The 22,532-nt window shown below is 32.3% G+C and overlaps 5 protein-coding genes across 5 annotated transcripts; 2 read left to right on the forward strand and 3 right to left on the reverse strand.

Annotated features, from left to right (window-relative positions):
* Positions 1-397: 397 nt before the first annotated feature.
* On the reverse strand, positions 398-5,383 carry TRIADDRAFT_57871 (uncharacterized protein; the record flags this gene model as incomplete). Its single annotated transcript, XM_002114219.1, has 5 exons — positions 398-458; positions 1,117-1,289; positions 3,061-3,185; positions 3,372-3,626; positions 5,281-5,383. The coding sequence occupies 5 exons, from the start codon at positions 5,381-5,383 to the stop codon at positions 398-400; spliced, it is 717 nt and encodes a 238-aa protein (XP_002114255.1).
* Positions 5,384-7,875: 2,492 nt separating this feature from the next.
* TRIADDRAFT_64063 (expressed hypothetical protein) lies at positions 7,876-9,271 on the reverse strand (the record flags this gene model as incomplete). The annotated part of the gene is made up of 4 exons (XM_002114220.1): positions 7,876-8,251; positions 8,374-8,526; positions 8,688-8,734; positions 9,203-9,271. The coding sequence occupies 4 exons, from the start codon at positions 9,269-9,271 to the stop codon at positions 8,188-8,190; spliced, it is 333 nt and encodes a 110-aa protein (XP_002114256.1). The 3' UTR covers positions 7,876-8,187.
* Positions 9,272-12,645: 3,374 nt separating this feature from the next.
* On the forward strand, positions 12,646-13,552 carry TRIADDRAFT_64064 (uncharacterized protein; the record flags this gene model as incomplete). The annotated part of the gene is made up of 4 exons (XM_002113902.1): positions 12,646-12,860; positions 12,964-13,003; positions 13,112-13,311; positions 13,403-13,552. Exons 1-4 carry the CDS (start codon positions 12,726-12,728, stop codon positions 13,550-13,552), a joined length of 525 nt encoding a protein of 174 aa, XP_002113938.1. The 5' UTR covers positions 12,646-12,725.
* A 792-nt stretch (positions 13,553-14,344) lies between these two features.
* On the reverse strand, positions 14,345-16,025 carry TRIADDRAFT_57874 (uncharacterized protein; the record flags this gene model as incomplete). Its single annotated transcript, XM_002114221.1, has 4 exons — positions 14,345-14,535; positions 14,901-15,276; positions 15,438-15,537; positions 15,832-16,025. 4 exons carry the CDS (start codon positions 16,023-16,025, stop codon positions 14,345-14,347), a joined length of 861 nt encoding a protein of 286 aa, XP_002114257.1.
* A 1,026-nt stretch (positions 16,026-17,051) lies between these two features.
* On the forward strand, positions 17,052-18,922 carry TRIADDRAFT_57875 (uncharacterized protein; the record flags this gene model as incomplete). Its single annotated transcript, XM_002113903.1, has 2 exons — positions 17,052-18,081; positions 18,906-18,922. The coding sequence occupies 2 exons, from the start codon at positions 17,052-17,054 to the stop codon at positions 18,920-18,922; spliced, it is 1,047 nt and encodes a 348-aa protein (XP_002113939.1).
* Positions 18,923-22,532: the final 3,610 nt, after the last annotated feature.

Raw genomic sequence — 22,532 nt, forward strand, 5'->3', positions numbered from 1 at the left:
CAAATGCTCCACTTAATCTAATTAGTATTAGGATTTGAAGATATTTTTTCGAAATTAAGACTTCAGATCGCCTGATATTTAGCGTTAAAACATCAAATTTGAATATGTAATTATTAAACTATATTAAACTATAGGGCTTAAGAGTAGGTTAAGAATGATTCTTTTTGAAGCATTTCCTATAAGAATTGCGTTGTGTGAATAAAACTAGTCATTTAGATCTAGTCAGATGGAGCAAAGATTTTGTAAAGTGCTCTAGGAATTTAAGCGGCTATCGAAATATTAGTAAATGTTATATGCCTTATAGTAATTATATATGTATATAATAAGGTATACACTCACATAATTACGTATGCTTAATCTAAAGATTTTTTATTAATTTACAATTCTTTTAGAGAAACTAAATTTCCAAACACTTACAATCAACTATAATAGCGGATATGCCAAGAGCGTAAAGCATTCTGTAAGAGAATGGATAGTATTAAAAGATTAGTAGAAAATAAACTTTGTGTTTAAAGTAGTTATTTAATTATAAAATGTTAGCTTAAAGATACTTAATTTTCTTAGACAAAACGCTCATAGGATACATATAATAAATTAAAATAAGGGGCATATGATGTTAAAATAGTCCTACTAGATAACTAATGAGAAGTACTTATTTTAGAGCATTATTATTAATGAAACGTTGCATTGGCTATAGCCTTTTAAAATTTAAGAGATGCCATGCTTCTGCTATTTTAAGACAATTAATGAAGCAATAAAATTTTTAAACTTTACTTTTGCTATGGTTCGTAGAAATTAATTGATAAAAATATTCACCTTGATATAAGGTTCACGAATAGATTGCACTAATTAGTAAAGAGCCCTATTGCAAGGTTTTAATATTAATTTTAATTTTATTTCTACGATAATTGATAGTTGATAATCGCGAAATATAGTACTAAAATATCTGTTGTTATTCTGATAATGCATACGAAAAATATAGTAAATGCTGTGTAATGTAAAAGGATAATTAAATTCTCTTAAAAATATATTTAATAGAAAACGGCAGTACTGCAAGCGAATTTGGTTTTACTGTTCGCTATTAAACCAAACATGAAATTGTTCATAGTGTCTTACCTCTCAAATAGCTGCGGTTGCCGATTTTTATAAATGCTAATTCTAAATTTGATGACAATGGGGATAATAAATAGTGTAGCAACAGATTTGATAATTAACCAAATTTCCGTGAAAGCTCCTTGTTGCAGTATTCCCTGTGTAAAGCTGTATATATTAGCGATATCTATTCTGTACTGTGTTATGCAAAAGTGAATTGGCAGTTATTAATAACTTTTTATTTCTTCCTTTTACAAAACATGCGCCCCTGATACATACAACAAATGTTATCTCTGATATTGGGCCAATCTTGGAATTCATGCCATGGTGAGTTGGTAGCTTTATATTTATTAAATAATATTGATAATGACAACTTCCAATTTCAAATAAAGTGATGTAATCGCAAATATAATTCGAAACGTCAGCCTAAAAAATTCACAGAAATGCATTGATTAAAACTTGTAATTCTAAGTACAATATTTTTAATAACAATCCTTTATAGAGTTCTTTATAAATTTGACTTTCACTCGATAGTTAAGCATTTGAAACACTACTTTTATCAAATAGGTTATAAAATGTAGATAGTGTTTTGTAGGGTACGGCAACATATCTTTGGAATCAAATATGGCTACAAAGTAGTAAGAATATTTTCTTTAGAATGAATGACTCATTAATTAATGTTGTATAACAAAGTATATTTACTATATGGGAATATTAACAATTCTTCGGTATTTTATCAGAGTATTATAAAAGCGAAAAAGTAAATTGCATACTGCAATACAATCAGATAAAAGTCAAACCAGCAATTCTATTAAACCAGTAAAGTATGCGCGCACGTACGTATACAACAAACAGTAACTTTTAATATCAGATTAAACTAAGATTACTATCACCTAGTAACAATAATTAAAGGATTAAAAATACACTAAATACAATTAAGAATATTTGCTCATATTAAGATTTTGTAGCTGCATTTATGATGTATCCAATTTACAACATAATTGATATAGATAACTTCTGAATGGTATAAAAGTAGATAAATTCCCGAATGGGCTCTATTCGCGACTAATTAGAAACTAGCCCTTTAGTTAGTTAGTGTTGCCTCAAGGATAGATCTGCATGTTTCATGCAGATAGGCAGTATATGTTACCGTAATATTTTCTCGTAAGATTTGTATTTTTAACGATTTAAAAATGTTAATTATTCCTTTCAAGAGTGCAATATGCATTTCTAGCTATATTTTATGATCGTAAAACAATAATAAGAAAGCTGCATCGACGAAGTAGGCATAAATTTTTCCGGCTTTAATTTGGTAAAGAATAAAGTTTCACGTCTCTTTTGTATAAGTAAAATACGAAAAATGGAATAGGGAAGTTTAGCGGATCTAAAGTTATTTATTAACAAATTGTAGGGAAAAAATTTACTATAGCTACTTAGTTTCAATTGCTAGAGATTTTTATCAAACAAACTGCGACAATAAATCGTGACATTTAGAAAAGAGTTACTCTATAGGGTTTTGTGAATCGTTCTGTTGTTTTTAATTAAAACTTTGCATGAATAAAATTGATCTTTTGTCTTAATTTTTATTTTTAATTTATATTAATCAAATTTCTAGTCATATAAATAACTGAAAGATTTGTCAGCAATGTGCAAAATATTAAAAATTACCGGCATTGAAGTTGAGCTATGATGAAATATTTTGTTTTTGTAGGATTAGAAGCAGCTACACCTATGACATTTGTAAGAGCTGCAAACTCCTTTATCTCACTTTTATGCTTAATTATTAACTAGCTACGCCCATAAAAAGTTCGGAAAATGAAGGTGTTGATCTTAATATTTATAACATGTATGTGTTCAAGAAATATATATGGGATTGCCGGTATCGTATGGGATAATAATATAATTACAGTGATGTAGTAACAAGGAATAAAGGAAAATTCTTTAAGCAAGGTGAACATCAAGCCATACCTCACTTTGTAGCTTACTACAATGCAAAGGCCTTGTTTCGTCTGCTTTCGCTATTAAACTCCATGATGTCTTTAAATTGTTCGTATATCCCAGTCGGACATTATAAGATATATTAGATTTTGAATCTAGTCACCCAAACAATGAATTTAAGAAAAGGATAAATGTTTAAACGTATTATATTTGACTTTTACTATTTATTGAATTCATGAATGAGAAACTTTCAAGGGTATTATATTGTGCATAGAAATAAACTGCATGAAGTAAATATTATTATAGAAATCAGTAGACAACTAAAACTAAAATATAGTTACCATTTGGGCGCAATTTATCGTATTCAACATCTACGTTCATCAATACTAATAGATATTGATTCCATCTTGATATTTGAGGATGTCCATTAGGAATACGAACGGTAAAGACGATCTCATCGGCAGGAATATTACTTGGAATATTACGGATATCAATTTCTTGGCATTGATCCGGATCGTACCATTGCTTTAATCTTCCTTTATCGTGGGCTTTACACGTCGTTGCAGTAAATTTATAGGCTTTCGTTGGTGATGGAGCTAGAATTCGCACAGGCAAAAGAATATCAATGAATAAAATGTTACATCTATTACTGCCCCTTACTAAGGTAAAGTATCTAATAAGAGCTACTTGATGGGGTAATTAGATGCAGTAGTTTTCACGATAGCCTAGAATATTGCTGGGCTATTTAAGCTAAGCTTTGTTTTTAAAGCATTATGAAGAAAAAAAGTAATAGGGAGAAAATTATGCGTATCTCTAAAATTGACGAATTATATTAAATTTATATTAATAAAGATGGATGGTACACTCTGTAGCAAATTCAAGGTTTTAATAACAAGTTGTAAATACCTTCGTGAAATCCTAATCTATTACTGAGTCAAGTTGTATGCTTTTATTAATCTCCCATTATTATTGGTTCTTCATTGTGTCAGAGAGAGCACGAAGTATCATAAAAGTTAATACTCTTAGAAATACAATATAAAAATTGCCATTCACCAGTGTGGTACGTAAATAGGCAACATATCCAAAGTATAGCAGGAGAAACACCATACCATAAAACTTAAAAAATTCTATAGTACCCGGAATACACGGTTACTCATTAAAGACGAAAGAAGTAGGCTATAAACAAATCTTCTAAATTTAGTCTCAAAAGCACTTGTTATAATTTCTACTAACTGCTATCGTAATTAAGGGATTTGAAATATCTTGATGTGAATATCTATTCTAATAACTATTTATTCGTGTTTAGGCGGGAACGACAAATGAAATAAAAACCTTTTGACCAATGATTTGATGCTAACCTATAATTTGTAGAATTTGTTAGTTTGTGTCCTTCTCGCCGTTCTTATATTTATATTTATACTTTATTGAATAAGGTGATAAGTGTGATACTGGTAGTTCATTCGGCTATTGTTAGATATGATGATATGGTAACTTTAAATTTTTAATTATTGATTCGAAATCGAAAAGGAATAAGTTCGTCTATTGTGATAAAATCAAGTATCGAGGTTATAAAGTAGTAACCTAAATTAAGTTAGCATTGTGACGAAGCTAGCATTAAGCCGATTAAAAAAGAATGTAGTATGGATCATACGTCTAGAGATTTTATATTTATAACAAAGGTGCAAGCTAATTCGTTGAACGTCTTACCGATTTTATGTATAGCGTCTATCAAAGGAAAAAGTCTTGACTAAGTGAACTTAATTACAAATAAAGAGAATTACTCCTATCTAATTCAATATACTAGGATACAGATATACGAAATATAGCTTAGGCAATGATTCGCTTTTGAAGTCAATTGAGAATGCTAACTTACGGTACTGTATTGCTACTCTTACACTTTAATGAAAAGTAATACATTTCTTTGCCTTTATTAATTAATAGGGTTAAATCGAATCGGTTTATGCATTTGCAGCTCCGAATATCTTAATGCTAGTAAATTTGATACTATATGAATTATTATGTTTTCAAATGCGGTAGATCATGAATGAGAGAGCTTATAGATTCGATTTATTCTGCTTGTTCCTTCGTCGGTATAGAATTGAACAGTCAAACATAATGTAAGTGTAAAGTCTAAGTTACAATATACAGTATTATGCAACAAAAGGAGTTGAAAGTTAATAAATCTGGTATGCTATTCGCCTATACCTGAATGCCAAGAATCTTACTTAAAATTAAAACAATTTTATTTACCTTTTAACCCAATGAAAATGAATGAGATTTGTGCCGCTAACATAAGCAATGAAAAAGCAATTAAGTGCTTGCTACTCAACGTTTCCAATATAATACTAGACATCTTTTTCCTTCAGATTAGCTATCGTTAATGTTTCGTGAAAGCATTGATAAGTAAAGTGGTTAAAATAAGTTAGAAACCTACTTCAGCGATAGACAACAATAAAATATTATCTTTTACTGTCTGCAATAAATTTTTTTAAGATAGTATAATAGTAAATCCAGACAATAGGATCATGACTGCCATTGTCATTTTATCCGTATTTCTGGAGTATAAATGATGTATATTACCGCGGTGTGATAATATAAATTTTTCGTAATAGGCGAAGTTTTCCTTGCCTAAATATTAAAGCTGTGTAAATATATCAGTATGATCCGGTCGATTGATATTGACTTTCTATCAAAGCTTGATGGTCAATGTTCGTTAATGTTAGTCCATAGTTAAAAGCAGCATAATGATATGTCATCGATTTGCTTCTATATTCTTATTCAACTGATTATCTACATAACAATACATTAGTAGGATGTAAAGAACAGAGTCTCTTCGATTTCAGTAGGTATTTCATGAGCGATTATAATCTACTTTATCACATCAGATTATTAGTACTAATCTTTTTCTATGCAATTCAATTAATTGTTCTCTCTGAATCATATACTGCAAATTAAAATATTATATCTACGCATTCATTAAGATAATTAAAATCAGAGACCCATGTTATAATTAGTCAATTCTCGTCTGAATGGTAGATGAAGTTTAAAAATGAATGTTAGCATTAAAATAATAACAGAGATTAATAATTCTTTATCCATTATCTTGAAGGCCTACATCAGTTACCGTGTGAGAATAGTAGTTACACCCAAAATTTATCCGTTACAGATCAATCTCATATTGTCATAAAAATGGATTATTATTTAAAAACTGTAGTATTAATAATCCTAGAATGTATATTTGCTGTATATTTAATTACATAGCTACTCAATTTTGAGCGAAGGAACAATATTGATTAGGTCTAAATAGGAGCACGGTATTATTGTTTCACACGAGTATTTGCTTTATTACTGTACTACCGAATATATTCAATTTCCATCATACTATCAGGTATATTTTTCCATTCAACGTGTTTAGGTTAAGAGTCTAAACATCTCGAGATTAAATATAATAATAGCATTAAATTGATCCAATCTTATAAAAATCCACTTTATTCAGGGCTATTTAACACAATTTCTATAGCTATCAAGGAAGTGACGTAAATGTATACGGAAATACCCTGTAAACTACCTTTTGCAATGGTTGTATGCAGTTTCTTGACTATTGTTACAAGTAAGGAAAAACATTATTTTTATATTTTAATGCATTTCCCTACCCTGTTTCGTTCAGACTAATAAATGCATACGGTTAAAGAATAAAAATCGACATTCGCGTTATTTTGCTACAGTTATAATATAGTAATTATCCTTCTTATATGCCATTAACTAATTCTGTTTAAATTAGATAGAGCATATGAGTAGGGGGCTATAGCTGTTCATCCAATATTGGAATACCTTTACAAGTGATTTTACACGTGCCATGTAAAGTCCGGAACAAATAATCACTAGCCTCCAGACTCTCTTTATTAGAAGTTATTGCTTATTGCACTTTATACCGAGCTATCGCTAATGAGCTAGCTTTACCTAGTGTCATCTTGTGTGTAGCCGTGATAAACTGATAGCCGCAAAGCCTTTCGTTAGAAGTTACAAGAATTGAAATTTAATTGTAATACGAGTAATATTGACTGTAAGTGCTAAACGATTGAAAGGTAACGTATATTGCGTCAATAGCATGGTCTGAGAGCTAGTATATTGATAATATCTGTATTCATTTTTGTTTAAGAATTATCGCAGACAGTAAATTTTACATATCTAGAACTTACTGTATTTCGATTGTAACATTTTGTTATAAGTACGTGTATTTAATTGAGTATAATACTTTACTTTTAACCCATAGGCAATACCTATGCGCTAGAATAATCTTAAGTGAAAGAGTATATTATTGCTCGGATAGCTAGCCTGGCCTTCCCAAATTTATCATAATGCACATTAAGCTCACGTAATGACCGAGTAATAGTCTTTTACTATTACTAGTCCATGGAATACGAATGTTAGCATAGTATGCAATCCGTGTCTACACACTGGGGTTATAAAAAACTTAGTCCAGGTCTCAACATTAATGAAAAGTCCAGTCGTAGAATTCCAGGGAAATCAGTGTTAATCGTAACGTCAATTACCAAATAAATGCAGAAATTATAAGAAAATATCTAAAATTTGGTCAGTTTTCAGATTTACTGTCAATTAAGTAGCTTACAGCAGTAGCATAAGACTAATTTATGATTGATGCCCTAATTTCATAAGCGTAACATCATTTGCTGGAATAACGAAATAGTCATAGCTGGAGCTAATCAATCCCAGATATGCATATGTCATATACCCTTCGATATCACTAACGATAGACAACGATAATTTTTTGAGAGCAGTAATAAACCACAGGCCGCCAATCTGTATTCATACTTTATTTTATGTATGCTCTTATAATACTATTAGAATAACTGTATATGTAATTTCCCTTTGAGTTAGAGCAACATTTAAATCATTATATACAAAAGTACGAACTGCTCATTGCGATATTTGATAGCAAACCGTTAAACAATAAACAATACATTCACAATAATGTAAATTTCACATCCAGCGAAAAAGTTGTCACGGTACGTTGCACCAGTTTACTTCCTTACATGGATAAATTATTTAACATATTACTGCATTGACTTTGACTATAGCGCGCATTCTTGGAAATGCCGGTACAACGCCTGATGCGGAAAGTACATCAGGAACGTTTCAATAGGGATTCTCTGACCAATTTACAGGCTGACCAGGGACAACAGTTTTAACCGATTCAGTCCTACAAGACAGCAAAAATATTAGTTAACAGTAGTTCAGAAATGCGGTACATTACTTAGAGAAAGTGAAGACGAACTCCAGCGGACTAAATTAGTAGTGATATGTACCATTTCTAAGACTTACTCAGCACGTTTAATTTCCGATGAAGCAGGAAGCAAAGCTTGTTTACTAATTTCTACAGGAGGTCTAGCTTCCCTTCGTAAATCTCTGGTGTAATAGTAGTTTTTATTCAGCCTATGAGCTGGGCCAGAGGGAAGTTTGGGTGGTGGCCCAGATCTAATCCATTTTGATAGTTTTAAAAATCGAAATTTAAGATTTAAATATAATATAGAAGGTAAAGCTGAAAGTAAAAACTACAGTTTTCACTGCAACGTACGAGATCGTCTTTTTTAACTACAGTATACGCGTATTCACTACAGTACATTCAATTGATTAACCTTTTAACAATGAAATCCTGATAACGGAGATTTGGCTTGATTTCTCTCTAAAATAGAAAGTTAATACATCAAATGACAAGATTGCCAGTTTTATACAATAATCTTATGCTCATATAACATTTTTACTCAGTAAATAGTGCACGAGTATAATTTATAATGGAACATCTGTAGTCTACGAAGTGAGACAATTTCTTCCATGATACACTAACTATCCCATGCAGTCTCCTAACGCCTCGAACATGTACGTAGTGCTTAGTAAAAGCATTGATTATACTGCAATTAATGAATGAACTGTACAAAGGGTAATATTGCTAGAGTATGGCAATTTTTATCTTATATTGGCTACAATCATACTAGCTATTAAAATTGTCCAGTTCTGACATGACGGTCAATCCATGAACAATTTTGTTAGGTGTATTTCTGTTACTCAATGTTTTCTATATTGTACGTTTCACTGCAGACGGCCATTAGCCATCATCATTTCTTAATTTTTAATTCCTATAGTTGATAGTTACCCCAGCTAAGAAATTTCGAAGAACTTCGATTACTCGTGTTGCATTTCTAGGTGGTTGCGCTGCCGCCATTTTGATTACAAGAACCAGACAGTCGCTTCTTCTGCGGCTACAGTAATAAGCGATTAAAGTTTCTTCGTTCCGAACTGGTTGCTAACTGAAAGGGTTAATACGCGTATGAACTAACACAACACTGATAATTGTATGGTGAAAGCGTGATCGCGTCGGTACCGTACTCTACCGTATTTCGGTCAGTACAATACAGTAGACCGATGCAGTGATGACCGATCATGACGTATTATACAATACACTACCGTACCATGTGATATCGTATGGTCATGGACTGCTGTACCTTTTTTCACGATCAGGACTCTATGGCTGTAACTCAGTGTACTGTACCCATGGTCTACTAGAAGAAGACCTGAGCTGGACCGATCACTCACCCAGACAGACAGACATTGGTAAGAATATCGAAAAATGATTATTTACGTACAGTAGTATGGAGCTTTCCGTGTCCATTTCCTACCATTACTGGTACTAATTGAGGTAACATCTACAATATTACATGAACAGTATACTGCATATAACTATTTCCAAGCAGAACTTAGTCACAGATAATAAGATTCAATTTAGTATTATTACCTAATTTAGAAAAAATCAGTCAATTGAAAATCGATGGTCTCCATACTAAAGTATTATCATAACAAGGCAGAATATTTTGACGAGATGAGACCAAAGGTGTCCGTCCATCCAAGAGTGATCATTCTAGGTAGTAGTGTTGGCATTCAACGGTTGAACGTTCAGTAACCTGAATGTGTGAATGTTTGCTCGATTTTGGAACGAATATAACAGTCAATGGATGTTTACGAATGTTAAGTGAACGTTCAACCGATTTTAGAATTGTATGAGAACAAATCGGGCCAGCGACAGTGTTGATCGAAAAATACGCCATCGTTCTAAATCGGATCCGGGCTGTTACTTTTGTCAAAATCCATTTTACGGATGTGTCCACACAATACTGTATTTTACCTACAGTAGTACAGTACTGTACAGTACTTTACTGTACAGTACATAGTGTACTGTACTGTACAAGCAGTCACTGTACAGTACTGTACAGTAGAGACCCTTAAAACAGTATCACTGTCGGCAAAGAGAAGAGGACATTGAGCTACTACCGTACAGTACTACTGTACAGTGTACTGTACACTGTACAGTACTGTACAGTAGCTTACAGTAGCAGGAAGGCGTACTGTACTGTAGTGTACTACGTACTGTAGATGTTTGGTGACAAGAACCAAACCATCGACAGGTGTACACTGTACTGTACATTACTGCAAATACAACAAATCCAGTTTCAGCTTTTCAGTTAGTTCGCTCGACAACAACATTGAGTCAATGGCGCATCGTGTAGCAGTGTATTTGCTACTGCTGATATCTGTTTTGAAATCAGTATCGAGCATTAGCGTTCTCGAAGGAGTAGAAAAATGCCACAAATCGTGTGCAAAGTCCTATCCGCCACATACTTATCCTAGCGTAAGTCACTTTACAACTGTATTCATGAACAACGCGTAGTTTATTCAAATTTTGCATTTAGTAACTTTTGTTGTTGTTCGATGATGACGGCTAAAATTTATTTGCATTTCATTCACAAGTTATGTAGTTGTACCATGTTGTACGCGCTATGCTGTTCTGTTAGTGCTCATTGACGGCTATCCGATAATTTCTCTAAGATATATTCCGGTAGATTTTATAGTATTTAAAAAAAAGTACCGTCTAGTAGAAACTAATCAAGTTTTTGCTGCTTGTTTGGGAGTTTTTACTGATGGACGAGTACTGTATCTGTACACTTTGGCTATCTTTTCTACATACTGTACGTGTCTATGTTATAGTGTATACTGTATACAGTAGTGTAGTCTACTGATATTCAATCTACGATGCAGTACTACATTAATGACTGCTTATTAGTGAGCAACTGTGGATGGGTGTACTGTATACTGTAGTGCAAATTATTTCTCCAGTATATAAAATATACTCTTTAGTACTCTTTAGCACAAACAATGGATGATTACTAATGTGAAATAAACAGTGCAGTATGTGTCAAATTATTTTGTCACTTTGAAAAGAATCAACCAGTGATCTTAATAAGCAAATACTGATTAATAGTCGTTACATTCCATAGCCTTTTTCAAAATCTCTCCATCAACCATTCTAATATATCATTCTATGATAGCTTTACTGTATTTTTAAAGAAAAATATTGCCCGAAAGTGACAAAATGTTATAATACGTACAGTACTGTAGATAAATTTAAAACGGCTGCTTTGATAGAAGTACTGTACAGTACTTACCATGATCGTGACGCCTTTTCAACTCCTACTGTAATAAAGGAGCAGAAGAAGCCTCAATTCCAAAACTTCTTTTTTTTATTTGATTCTTTTTACTATATAAATCGATGAAGTAGTTAATAAAGAGATTCGTACTCCTTTTAATAAGTTAATGCATGAAGTGTTCATCTCTTACACCAGCATATGCCACATTCTATAGTAAAACATGTCCACAATAGCCATGGTGTAGAGAGAACATTATTATTAGTATAGCGTTAACCCTACAATGGACTACTAAATTACATTTAGTAGTTCATGACAGTACAGTAGTCTTGGTAAATCCACAATAGCCATGGTGTAGAGAGAACATTATTATTAGTATAACGTTAACCCTACAATGGACTACTAAATTACATTTAGTAGTTCATGACAGTACAGTAGTTTTGGTAAATCCACAATAGCCATGGTGTAGAGAGAACATTATTATTAGTATAGCGTTAACCCTACAATGGACTACTAAATTACATTTAGTAGTTCATGATAGTACATTAGTCTTGGTAAATACACTGTATTACTGTAAAAATTTGTAACGTCTTATATTGTAGTCGGCTGACAAGATGGACAATGTATCTAAAATACAGCTTTACTGTATGAAAATATACCGCTATTGACTCGTCTGTTCTTCATCGGATTTGGTCGTATTCGGTAGTACAGTAATAGCATTAGCTTGCTGTGATAGGGTATTTTTAAAATATACTGTACGTTTCGACGTATAGTACAGTAAGATTCTGAAAGATAATAGTCATATCATGCATATATATCTAAGTACAATATGTAATGTTTTAGCTCTTATATCATGTTACTCTTACTTTGGAATGTAGACCGATTCACTCATAGCCTGTCAAAGAGGATGCAGATTTGCAGCAATTACAGATGTGATGAGATTTAATTCTACAGACGAGAAAAGTGAAGCTTGTGCATCAGGTGAATATTGGATTATTGTTTCATGAGATCACGAATTCTACGTGATCCTTCTGAACCTTTGCGTCTATGATCAGTGTAATAATTATTAACTCATATAACTAATCTATCTTTTCTCAACTAGTTTGTTCTGAGGCTTATAGGAACAACTTGGACATAGCATGTCGAAATGGTTGCGATATTATTCGTTATTATTTACCGACTATAAATGATATCGATCGCATGCCACAGTATAGTTATCCATTTATCTACATCCAAAACGTTTACGTGAATGTTGTTAACCAAGCAGTTCACTATTTTAGAATTCAATGGGGCTTTTTGATAACTTCTCCGAATCACGACCTGATTGCTGTACAGGTTTGTATGGCTATACTATAAATATAATTGATTTATGCGTTTAGATTTGATAATATACAATTTAATGCCAGCATTTAATTTCTTTGTGTGCATTACTACTCAGTCTGGACCGGAAGTAATGATTGCTATTGAAGAAATCGAAGGTCAATTAAAATTAATTTTAACGCCTTAAAGTGTACCATTGAGATCCTTCAGACTTTGCTAGATGACTAATAAAAATTCTAAAATTGATCTGTTATTATGTACTGTAGATGGCAGCAATGAGAAGCAAATTAGTGAACGTCAAAGACCGGTGGAACGTACTAGTAAATTTACTGGATGGTTGGAGTGTATCTCTTACCATACTGGGTTACCGGTTTGGCTAGTATGTGCGACACTTCTTACATCTGTGTTTGCTTTAATCGGATTGTGCTGTATTTGGGTTTACGATTCTGACGATGAATCTGATAATGTAAGTTCAAATTCGCTCATGTCATTTACCGTATCTATTGCAATTAAATTTCGATATTACTTGATATCTCTCTGAATTTACGTATGTGAAGAAAAAGCAAGAAGCCAAATGTAGAACACTTACTAAACAACCGATAATGTGGTCGCCTAACAAGAGTATTCCTGCCGATATCATTGAATGTAAACAGCCACTATTAATTGATTCTTCAGTCGTTAAGGTTCCTTTGCATTCTAATCTATAATTTAAATTGGTCTGGCGTAACATATCTGTAAAATAAGGCTACTTCTGAACAGATCTAGCGTTTAACTTTCATTATATTGATCGATCTTTGCCATCGAATACTTTATCTGTAATCTATCACACAGTACAGTTCATAGCGAGGAGTATAGATAGTATTTACTGCAATGTTAATTTAACAGTAAATAGCTTATGATAGCTATTTATTGTATTGTAAGGACTTCATTTGTAAATCGTAGATAGGTTTTATTTCATATTATACAATATGAGGATAAATAGCAAAACTATATAGATAATTCCTTTCCCACATACAGAAATACAGCGTAATTCAGCAGTAAATTTCTCCAGTGAATTTGTGTTGTACTATTTATAACTGTTATCGTTATACTTCAATGGTGTAATTATCATTGCTTTGGTTTTGCAATTAGAAGCTACTGATTAACGGTATGGAAATGGCTATTATTTTAAATACACTGTGCATAACTTGCAATGATGTCATAATCATAGGCAGTACGTAGAAGCTACGCAGCCTAAGTTGCAGTATGCATAGGTTGTTGAATAACCACTTATTTTAGTCATCAATTTTTTTTGTCTCTACCATAGGATGATTAAAGGATTGATACTAGTAAGGCAATAAATTGTTAGCGTAACCAATGACTAACTTGTACATTACTTTGTAATATTATGATGATATTCAACTCACGGAAATCAAATCAGTTATGATACGAGTTGTCACAAGAGCAAATATAAATCTCATATTAGATTATGGTGGGAAATATACGCATCATAAAAAAGTTTACTTTTTTAGAGAATATTGCAAAATATCTTCATAATTAAAATTCTCAGGAAAATGGTTAAAAGATTTAACAACACTGTATCGAGATTCATCTTCTCCTGCATAGAAAAGTTGTAGTTGATTAGCTAAAAATTGGGCCTCTGTGGTATTTAGTTGCTTTGGATCCCAATTTCCCGACATTAATACGATCCCTAAATCAACATTAAAATTTCACCTATTAATACATAAATTATTATATATTAATTTTGCACAAATGAGGCGCAATATAACACAATAAATATCGTCCGAAATGTTGAAATCACGTTCGTGATGATGTATAAATGTAGCAGGTTTGCAAGAGTGGAGATACTCTTATGTACGAGTATATGTGTGGTATTACCGTGCCATAGTCATAAAACATACCATATCCACCTGATTGAATCTAATATCATTTCGTAGATATTAACATTGATGAAGTTAAAGCAAGAACTACAACTCGGATAAGGCTACACGGTAATCAAGGTGTTACTTGATTGTAATATAAATAGATTTATGAGTTTTAGAGTCGATTATTTACCTTTGTTATCAGAAAATTCCTTGTAATGCGATATAGTTAGAATAGGTGGTGCATTTTCACCAAATGTTTTAAAACTAAGTAAAGGTGTAAAATGGCAGTCATTTCCGTCAAACTGTGCGAATATAAATTCTACTCCTTCATTACGAGGAAGGGGATAAACAAATACTGGGCATTCAAAAGATCTCTTATACATCCTTTCATATATGGCATTAGGTATTACAGCACCAATACAATCACGTTGCTTGTGATATTCCGTCCATATCTGAGCAATTTCAGTTCCGGACTTTTCTTGAATTTTACTGACATACATGATGTCGTTTAGGTTTTTTCTTTGGCCAACAACTGGAGGCCCTTTCTTAGATGAACTACCAATCGTCTACATAATAACATTGTCATAATGAATAATTCACATAAGAACAGCTAATAATTAACAAGAAAACGCTGTCGTAATTCTAGTTAGCCTCAACGTACTTATTACAGGTATAGTCTGTTATTAATTAATTATAATAATAACGATCATACGCGTATACAACATACCTTTTCTAGTTTTCTGTCTAGATCTTGATATTTCTTTTTCAAAGAGTAATCGATTGCTTGTGTAGAGGTATCCGTATCACTAATATCATTTGCTTTTCTACTAAAAAATTACAAAATTTGGCTCCGATAAATAAATTACAAGTCCAAAGGATTAGTAGATTACTGTACGGACCTTATAATAAGATGGTTAAATTATAACAACTGTAAATTTATCAAAACTGCAGTTTAATAATATAATTGACAAAAATTACATAGCTGAGTTGATTTCATGTACTGTACGTATTTATGGTACACGAATTCATCGCATGTATTTAGTGCATCTCCTTGCTGCGTAAGCATCTTGTTTGAGTAGTATGAAGTTATCCTATACGTGCATCACTGACGGTAACGATACCTGGCTTTTGCAATCTTGTCTGCATACTTCTGGAAATACGGATTCAATTCCACGTCTCTACTAACACCATCCTCTTTAGGATTTTCTTTACTGCATCGTGGATAGAGTGATGAAATGCTACGATAGCCACAGGGCTTTTTAACTTGTAACCGGTAATACCACGTACAAATGTTTACGAGCGAATTTCGATTCATTTTATTTTGTCATGTATCTCAGAACTACTCAATGATTTGGGAAAAGTACTTATGCAACATTATCATCGATAATTAATTAATTAATTCACTCAATACTCTGATATCTTGGCAATGCCAGTCTAGCTCAATGCACAGTTTGCTGTGCAGTAATCGCCATACGCTCACTCAAGAGAACAAACCCCTTTATTAATACTGTGCAGACTGAAATATACTACAGCCACTGTACAGTACACTGTACAGTATGGTACTGCGTAAGTACATACAGTAGAAAGCTACGGTAGCTGCAGCCTGCAGCCAAGAAAATGTGGCTGTCTTAAGCTGTACAGTACCGTACAGTGTACAGTACTTACAGCACAGTACATGTTTTGTGACCACAGTGTATCGTACTGTACGGTATCGTACCATACAGTACAGTACGGTGACACTTGAGTGTACAGTACAGTGTACTGCACAGTACTCTGATTAACTTGTCCAGCCCGAACTTGATGATTTGGGAGATTGATGACTAATATGGTTATGCTAAGTCAATCCTTCTCTAAATTGATCTCCAGTTTTGGCCACTAATTTAGCCTCTACTTTTTGTACAAGAAACATACCGTCCTTGGATTATTAAATCATTAAACAGCGCATCGGATGGATTAAAGGCAGTCACAAATCGTCATGCAATCCTGCATTAATCATAAAGTTTGTACTTTTCCTTGGTTTGCACTGGCCGCTTGTCCATTCAGAAGCTTTTAATAAATCGAGCGATTGATACATTCTGAATTTGTCAAACTTTACTGTTAACAAGGTAGCGATAAGCAAAAGTTGCCATTCACGTTACCAAATTATGCATGGCACGTTGTAATACATCAATATTTATAATCTACGGGAAAATAAAAGTGATTTAATAATGAATATGTGCAAGTTATACGAGCCCAGAAATTACAGTATATGGTAGCAGTTTATTACAACTGATTGATTGAAGCGATGTTCGAGCAGAAAATCATCAACGTTTAAAACATACTAACTCTACAACAGGCTAAGATGACTCCTGACTTATCTATATATAGATGTCGGTTATGTCGATATGTTTTATGGGATGCTACGTCAACATGTGAGAATGAGAGATTAACAGATACGAATTTAGTGTATCTTCCTATTGGTGAACATCATATTCCTAGTTGGATTAACAAGGCTATTGAAAATGCTAGTTGGACGAAAGGAAAGCTAAATTGTCCAAAATGTAATGGTCGTGTTGGTGCTTTCGATTTTATTTCATCAGTTAACGATCGTGGCCATTACCACAACAATCAAGAATGGATTGATAAGAGGAGCGTTTGGATGTATCGAAATCGTGTAGACAAGTTTGCAATTGGTGAAAGTAGTCATTTGCCTGATGCTATTACCGCAAATTCTTCCCGTATTCCTGCTAGCAGTAAATTAAAATTGTTCAAGACTCCTCTTCAAACACAGCGTAACCGTGATACTGATGAAACCCATCATGACAGTGACGGTCTGTTGAGATTAGACTCATTCACTGATAATGGAAAGTCGATCGTTAAGCAACCAACTGAAATAGCAACAGCAAACACTGAGGAAGGTGTCCGTAAAGTTCGGAAGGGTAAAAAGAGGCAATGGGATCATCATAAACAAAATGTAAGACATCTTGATATGAAGAAAACATCGAACGAATTTAGCAAATGTTCAAATTCAGAGGTTATTATAAAAACAGCGGAGGTAGTGGATGAGATTGCAAGTACTGGCCAGAATATCCCGGAAAACATGATATGCCCTGTTTGCCTCGACATTTACTACAGACCCTATCGCTGCAACTGTGGACACATTTTTTGCGACTTTTGTATTAGACTGTTAGCTAAAAACAAGTTAGATAATTCCGATCCGAATGTATTATGTCCACTGTGTAGGCAAAGCATTAAATATATTGATGACTGTAAAGAATTAAAGGAGAAAATTAAACAACAATTTGAAAAAAGTTACATCCGACGTCGGATAGAAATTAGACGAGCTTTGAAGAGTACAAAACTGGTCATGCCTTTCAACAAAGGCAAGCTAGGTAAATTAACTTCCTTTTGCTCTAATTATAGCACAGAAATTCAGTTCTTAGTAATGCTCATCACTATCTATATGTTGTCCTTTTTTATGACTTGAAACTAGTATTATCTTTGAATGATCATGATAGTATTTTATCTGTCAACGAATGTGCAACTGAATGAAGTAAAAATATTATACAGTTAGCTTGAAAAGTGTTGATAGCCGAGATGATAATGTGATCTTTTAAGTTGATAGCAGTCTCGTAGTAGAGTTGCTGATCATAAACTTCAGTTATTATAAGTCCCGATAAACAAATCAAAGTATTGAAAATGTATAACCATTTTTTACTGATAATTTTAAGCATATCACGATTTAGTCTTTACAGTCATGTTACGTTCTATCAAAGATTTTATAGTATTGCAACAATATTCATTTACGCATATATGCGTAATGACTCATGTGTAAGAGTAATTCCGTTCTATCTACAATCAGCTTTAATATGATTTATCTATATCTGTATATGCGCAGATTCGTGTATTACCTTACCCAACTTATTTCTATATTAAAAAATAATGTATTCATTGATCCTAAGAAAATGATAGCTTAGGATTCCATTAATGTATAAAAATAATATCTAGTCTGTATTATCAGATTTGATGTACCTAGAATCATTCTTAATTCGTATTTTAACTATTTTGCTATCTCTCATCCTAAGTTCTCTTTATAACGTTATATTCTGTAAGAGTTTATTAGCTTATGTATATATTACCCGAGTACTTGTATTACGAGAATACGCTAAAATTTTATGTAATGAAATATGCTAAAGGGATAAAATTATTATGATAGGATTTGCTACCTATTAGATTGCTGTATGAATTTAAATACTGTAAATGGTGATTATCATCCATATGGAGAATTTGCATAAATGATCATCAACACTGCATCTTCTATTGGGCAATCTCACTATAATATACTGAAACTACTTTGTAAGAGTATCCATGCCTTTAATATTAGATAACTGCAAGAACTTGATTTAAAGTTCCTTAGACTCCTGCCTAGCTAACATTGCTGTCATAATGTTTATTTCCTTCTTCTACTTCGTACATATATACCTTTGGATGAGTATTTCAACTATTAAAAATAAAAGTAATGTAACTACACCAGAATAAGTATTAAATCACAAAGTAATGATTTTAATTATACAACAGTATATGCAATTAATGATGGCAATAAGTTAAGTATGTTTTACAACCGATTGATATTGATTGAATAAATCTAAAATTTATAAAAAATTTCTTACACGCAATGTGTTCTTTATCATATTCAATGAATCTATGATTCCTAATTTTTGCTCAAATATCCTTTTCGAAATAATCACTGGTTGAAAATTGGATATTTCTCGTATATGCGTTTTTATCTCATAAATGAATAGATAGTCGTTTTATTCTTTCTGTTACGTTAAAATTTTAACTTACGGAAACGATCTTACGAACCATGGTTATTACAGTAGTACATCCTCGATGTCAACGTTGCATAATATTACTTGATCTTACTATAATATAAGGATAAAAATAACCCTTAACACTTATACAGTGTAATGATATAGTTTAACTCTCATTACAATATTGATCCGTATGAAACAGTTTATAAAAACGTATAAATTACATCAGGTACATCATTTAAAACATTAAAGACCTCTTGTCTCATATAGGTTGATGTAAACGTTCTTTTTTCGTACAATTGTACTATTATATTTAATCCTGGATGTTAACGATCCCTATGCAGTATCTATGAAACTGTATATCAGTTGTATTTCATAATAGCTGTAAGCCTGCAACTATAAACGATTCCTCATAAAGTTTGATACATTATACGGTTTAATTTGTTCCAGATAGCAACTGAATTTCTAACTCCAGTAAATCATCGTTGGTCAGTTAACTTAAATTCATATTTTCCCTTGAGGTTTTCTAATTTGTCTCACCTGCAAACAAGATCGCATAAAAAGTATCGGATCAAAAATACTGCTTAGCTAGGTCTTCTATATTAACTGGGTTAACTTAACTGCTCACATTTATCATAAAATCATGCACATTTTATACAATTATCTGCTTGTATGATAACTCAACGCTTGTACATCAGGCTACATTCAGTATGATGCACAGTAAACTAACATTTATTACAAGCTACAGTAAAAGTAAATAATAATCGCTGTTGATTAAGATTACTTTACGATGTTGTTCGTTTATTTTTTCTACAATCTGTACTTGGACCTAGTTTGTGATATACAGTCATAGCAGTGTAAGCATGAACCTAACTCCCTAGTGCGAGTATAACAATAACGATTGGCTGGGTACACGAGAGTTTACTAGTTCATTTATAATTCATAAGGTCTTTATAGCTATAATTTACTTAGTGTTCTACAATTTTAGCAAATTAATATAGATAGTAATGGTAGATAGCATTCATAAGACGGCTTTCGTTTTCAATCAATACGATAAGTAGGAGCAGCAGTTATATTTTACACTGTCCTATATTTTTTAGATTAATTTTGACTACGTGTGTAATTTCCTGCTTTCTATTCTAGATAAAAGTTGTAAAATTCTTTAATACAGTTGTTACTATTAACTCAAGATAGTGATATTCTACAGCTAGTATGCAGTTACGAATTAATTGACGGCATCCATAGATCATCTGCTGCAAGTACAAGAGCAAAATTAAGCTAGGTTTTATCACAGCTCGGGCGCCATCTCTGTATTATGTTTGATATACGATATTTATCGTAATAGCAGTCATAATGGAAAGGCAAACCCATTTACTAATAAATTTGTATCCCTTCACTAATTTTATAGAATCTGTTGATGGTTGATTGTTTTCACTAACAACTATTCTCCACGTCAAAGTTAATCATCAAATGCAACAAATAAATTTATACAAAAGGTCCCTGAAGTTTCATAATCGAGACTTTAATCTTGTATATATACACCAGCAATTTTTTAAAATTATAAACGAAATATGACGTATGATATATTTCAGATAATTACACTGCAGATAACTATAATTTTATATTACCTCTCTGTAAAAAATAAACAAAAAGATTCCTTTATTATAAACTTCATAACGCTATATCTTCTATACTACTGATTTATCAAATAATCTAATTACCGCTACGTGCAATATAGATATAACCAGTGATATACTAGAATCTAAGAAATCGCTAGCATACAGTTAAAAAATTACACGAAAATGTGCTTACTATGCTGTACGGTACTGATTTATTATTTGAAGTTGATCATCAGGTTTCTGTCAATGAATTTACTGCATTCTGGTTCTAGTTATGATGCAGGTAATATCCTCTATCTTAATGCTTATTCATTAAATACTAACGCCCATTTTTAACCAATATCAAACAGAAATACGAATGCACTTTTCGCTTAATAGTTAATAGACTATTTGAGTATTTATCTTATCGCTTATATTTTAAAGTTATACTGATTGTAGTCAAAAATCGTGATGTAATGCCACCGTTGCAAAGCTTTTGTAATATATTTTTCACTAATAAAAAGACTTACTTTCTCGAAATAAGATAGACTAATAGATAGAAAATAGTATAGCAATCTGATAAAGCACGTATTGATTTATCGAGTACTGGCAAGTACACGTAATGATCTATTTGTTAAATTAACTAAATTTCATTGTGCGAAATCAAATAAGTTGCTCTGATGAAAAATAGAAGGTGCATACATAAGTTCATATATGAGCTATTTCGTCAAAGAGAGAACCTAAATAGCCTATAAATAAGTTGAAGGCTGTGCTTGTAACATCATATATAGGTTATCTCTAAATATTCTTGCGAATCACCATTAATTAGTATACTGGTGATACGCTGAGGGTCTCGATACTAGCAGAGCTACGACCAGTTTTTGAGGTAATACTTAAATTGGCGTAGAAAATTTTTGGTGTGTTACTGCTACAGAATAAAAAATGTTCATCCATTTGTCGTGTTACTATCCAAATTTTACTCAAATTTTATTCATGCTATCATGAGAATGAATCTAACAAATTTAAGAAAGTGCATTTCGTAATTAGGCCTTTTACATTCATGCAACTGTATTAGTAGCTTTCAAATTTGTAAAATGTTCTACAACAGAGTAAATTTGCAGAGGAAATGATTTACTAGCTCATTGCTAACGAAATGTACCGGATATATTCGCATTGATCACATATTGTTTGTATTGCGATGCAACGATATTGTGAAAGATTAATACATTTGAAATGTACTCAGTGCTTTTTCGTCATACACGTAGACCACTCGCAGGTAATTGTGCCATCTCAATGTTAAAGACAACAATGACTTGGATCTAGAAAAATTAATTCCAGACATAAAAATGTTAGCAATTCCCATAATAGAAGGAGACAGTGATAAATGTCTAGTAAATTAGATCAAAACAAAGAAATTAGTCTTGATTACTGTAT

Source organism: Trichoplax adhaerens, genomic scaffold, assembly GCF_000150275.1.
Source record: "Trichoplax adhaerens TRIADscaffold_7 genomic scaffold, whole genome shotgun sequence".
NCBI classification, from domain to species: Eukaryota; Metazoa; Placozoa; class Uniplacotomia; order Trichoplacea; family Trichoplacidae; genus Trichoplax; species Trichoplax adhaerens.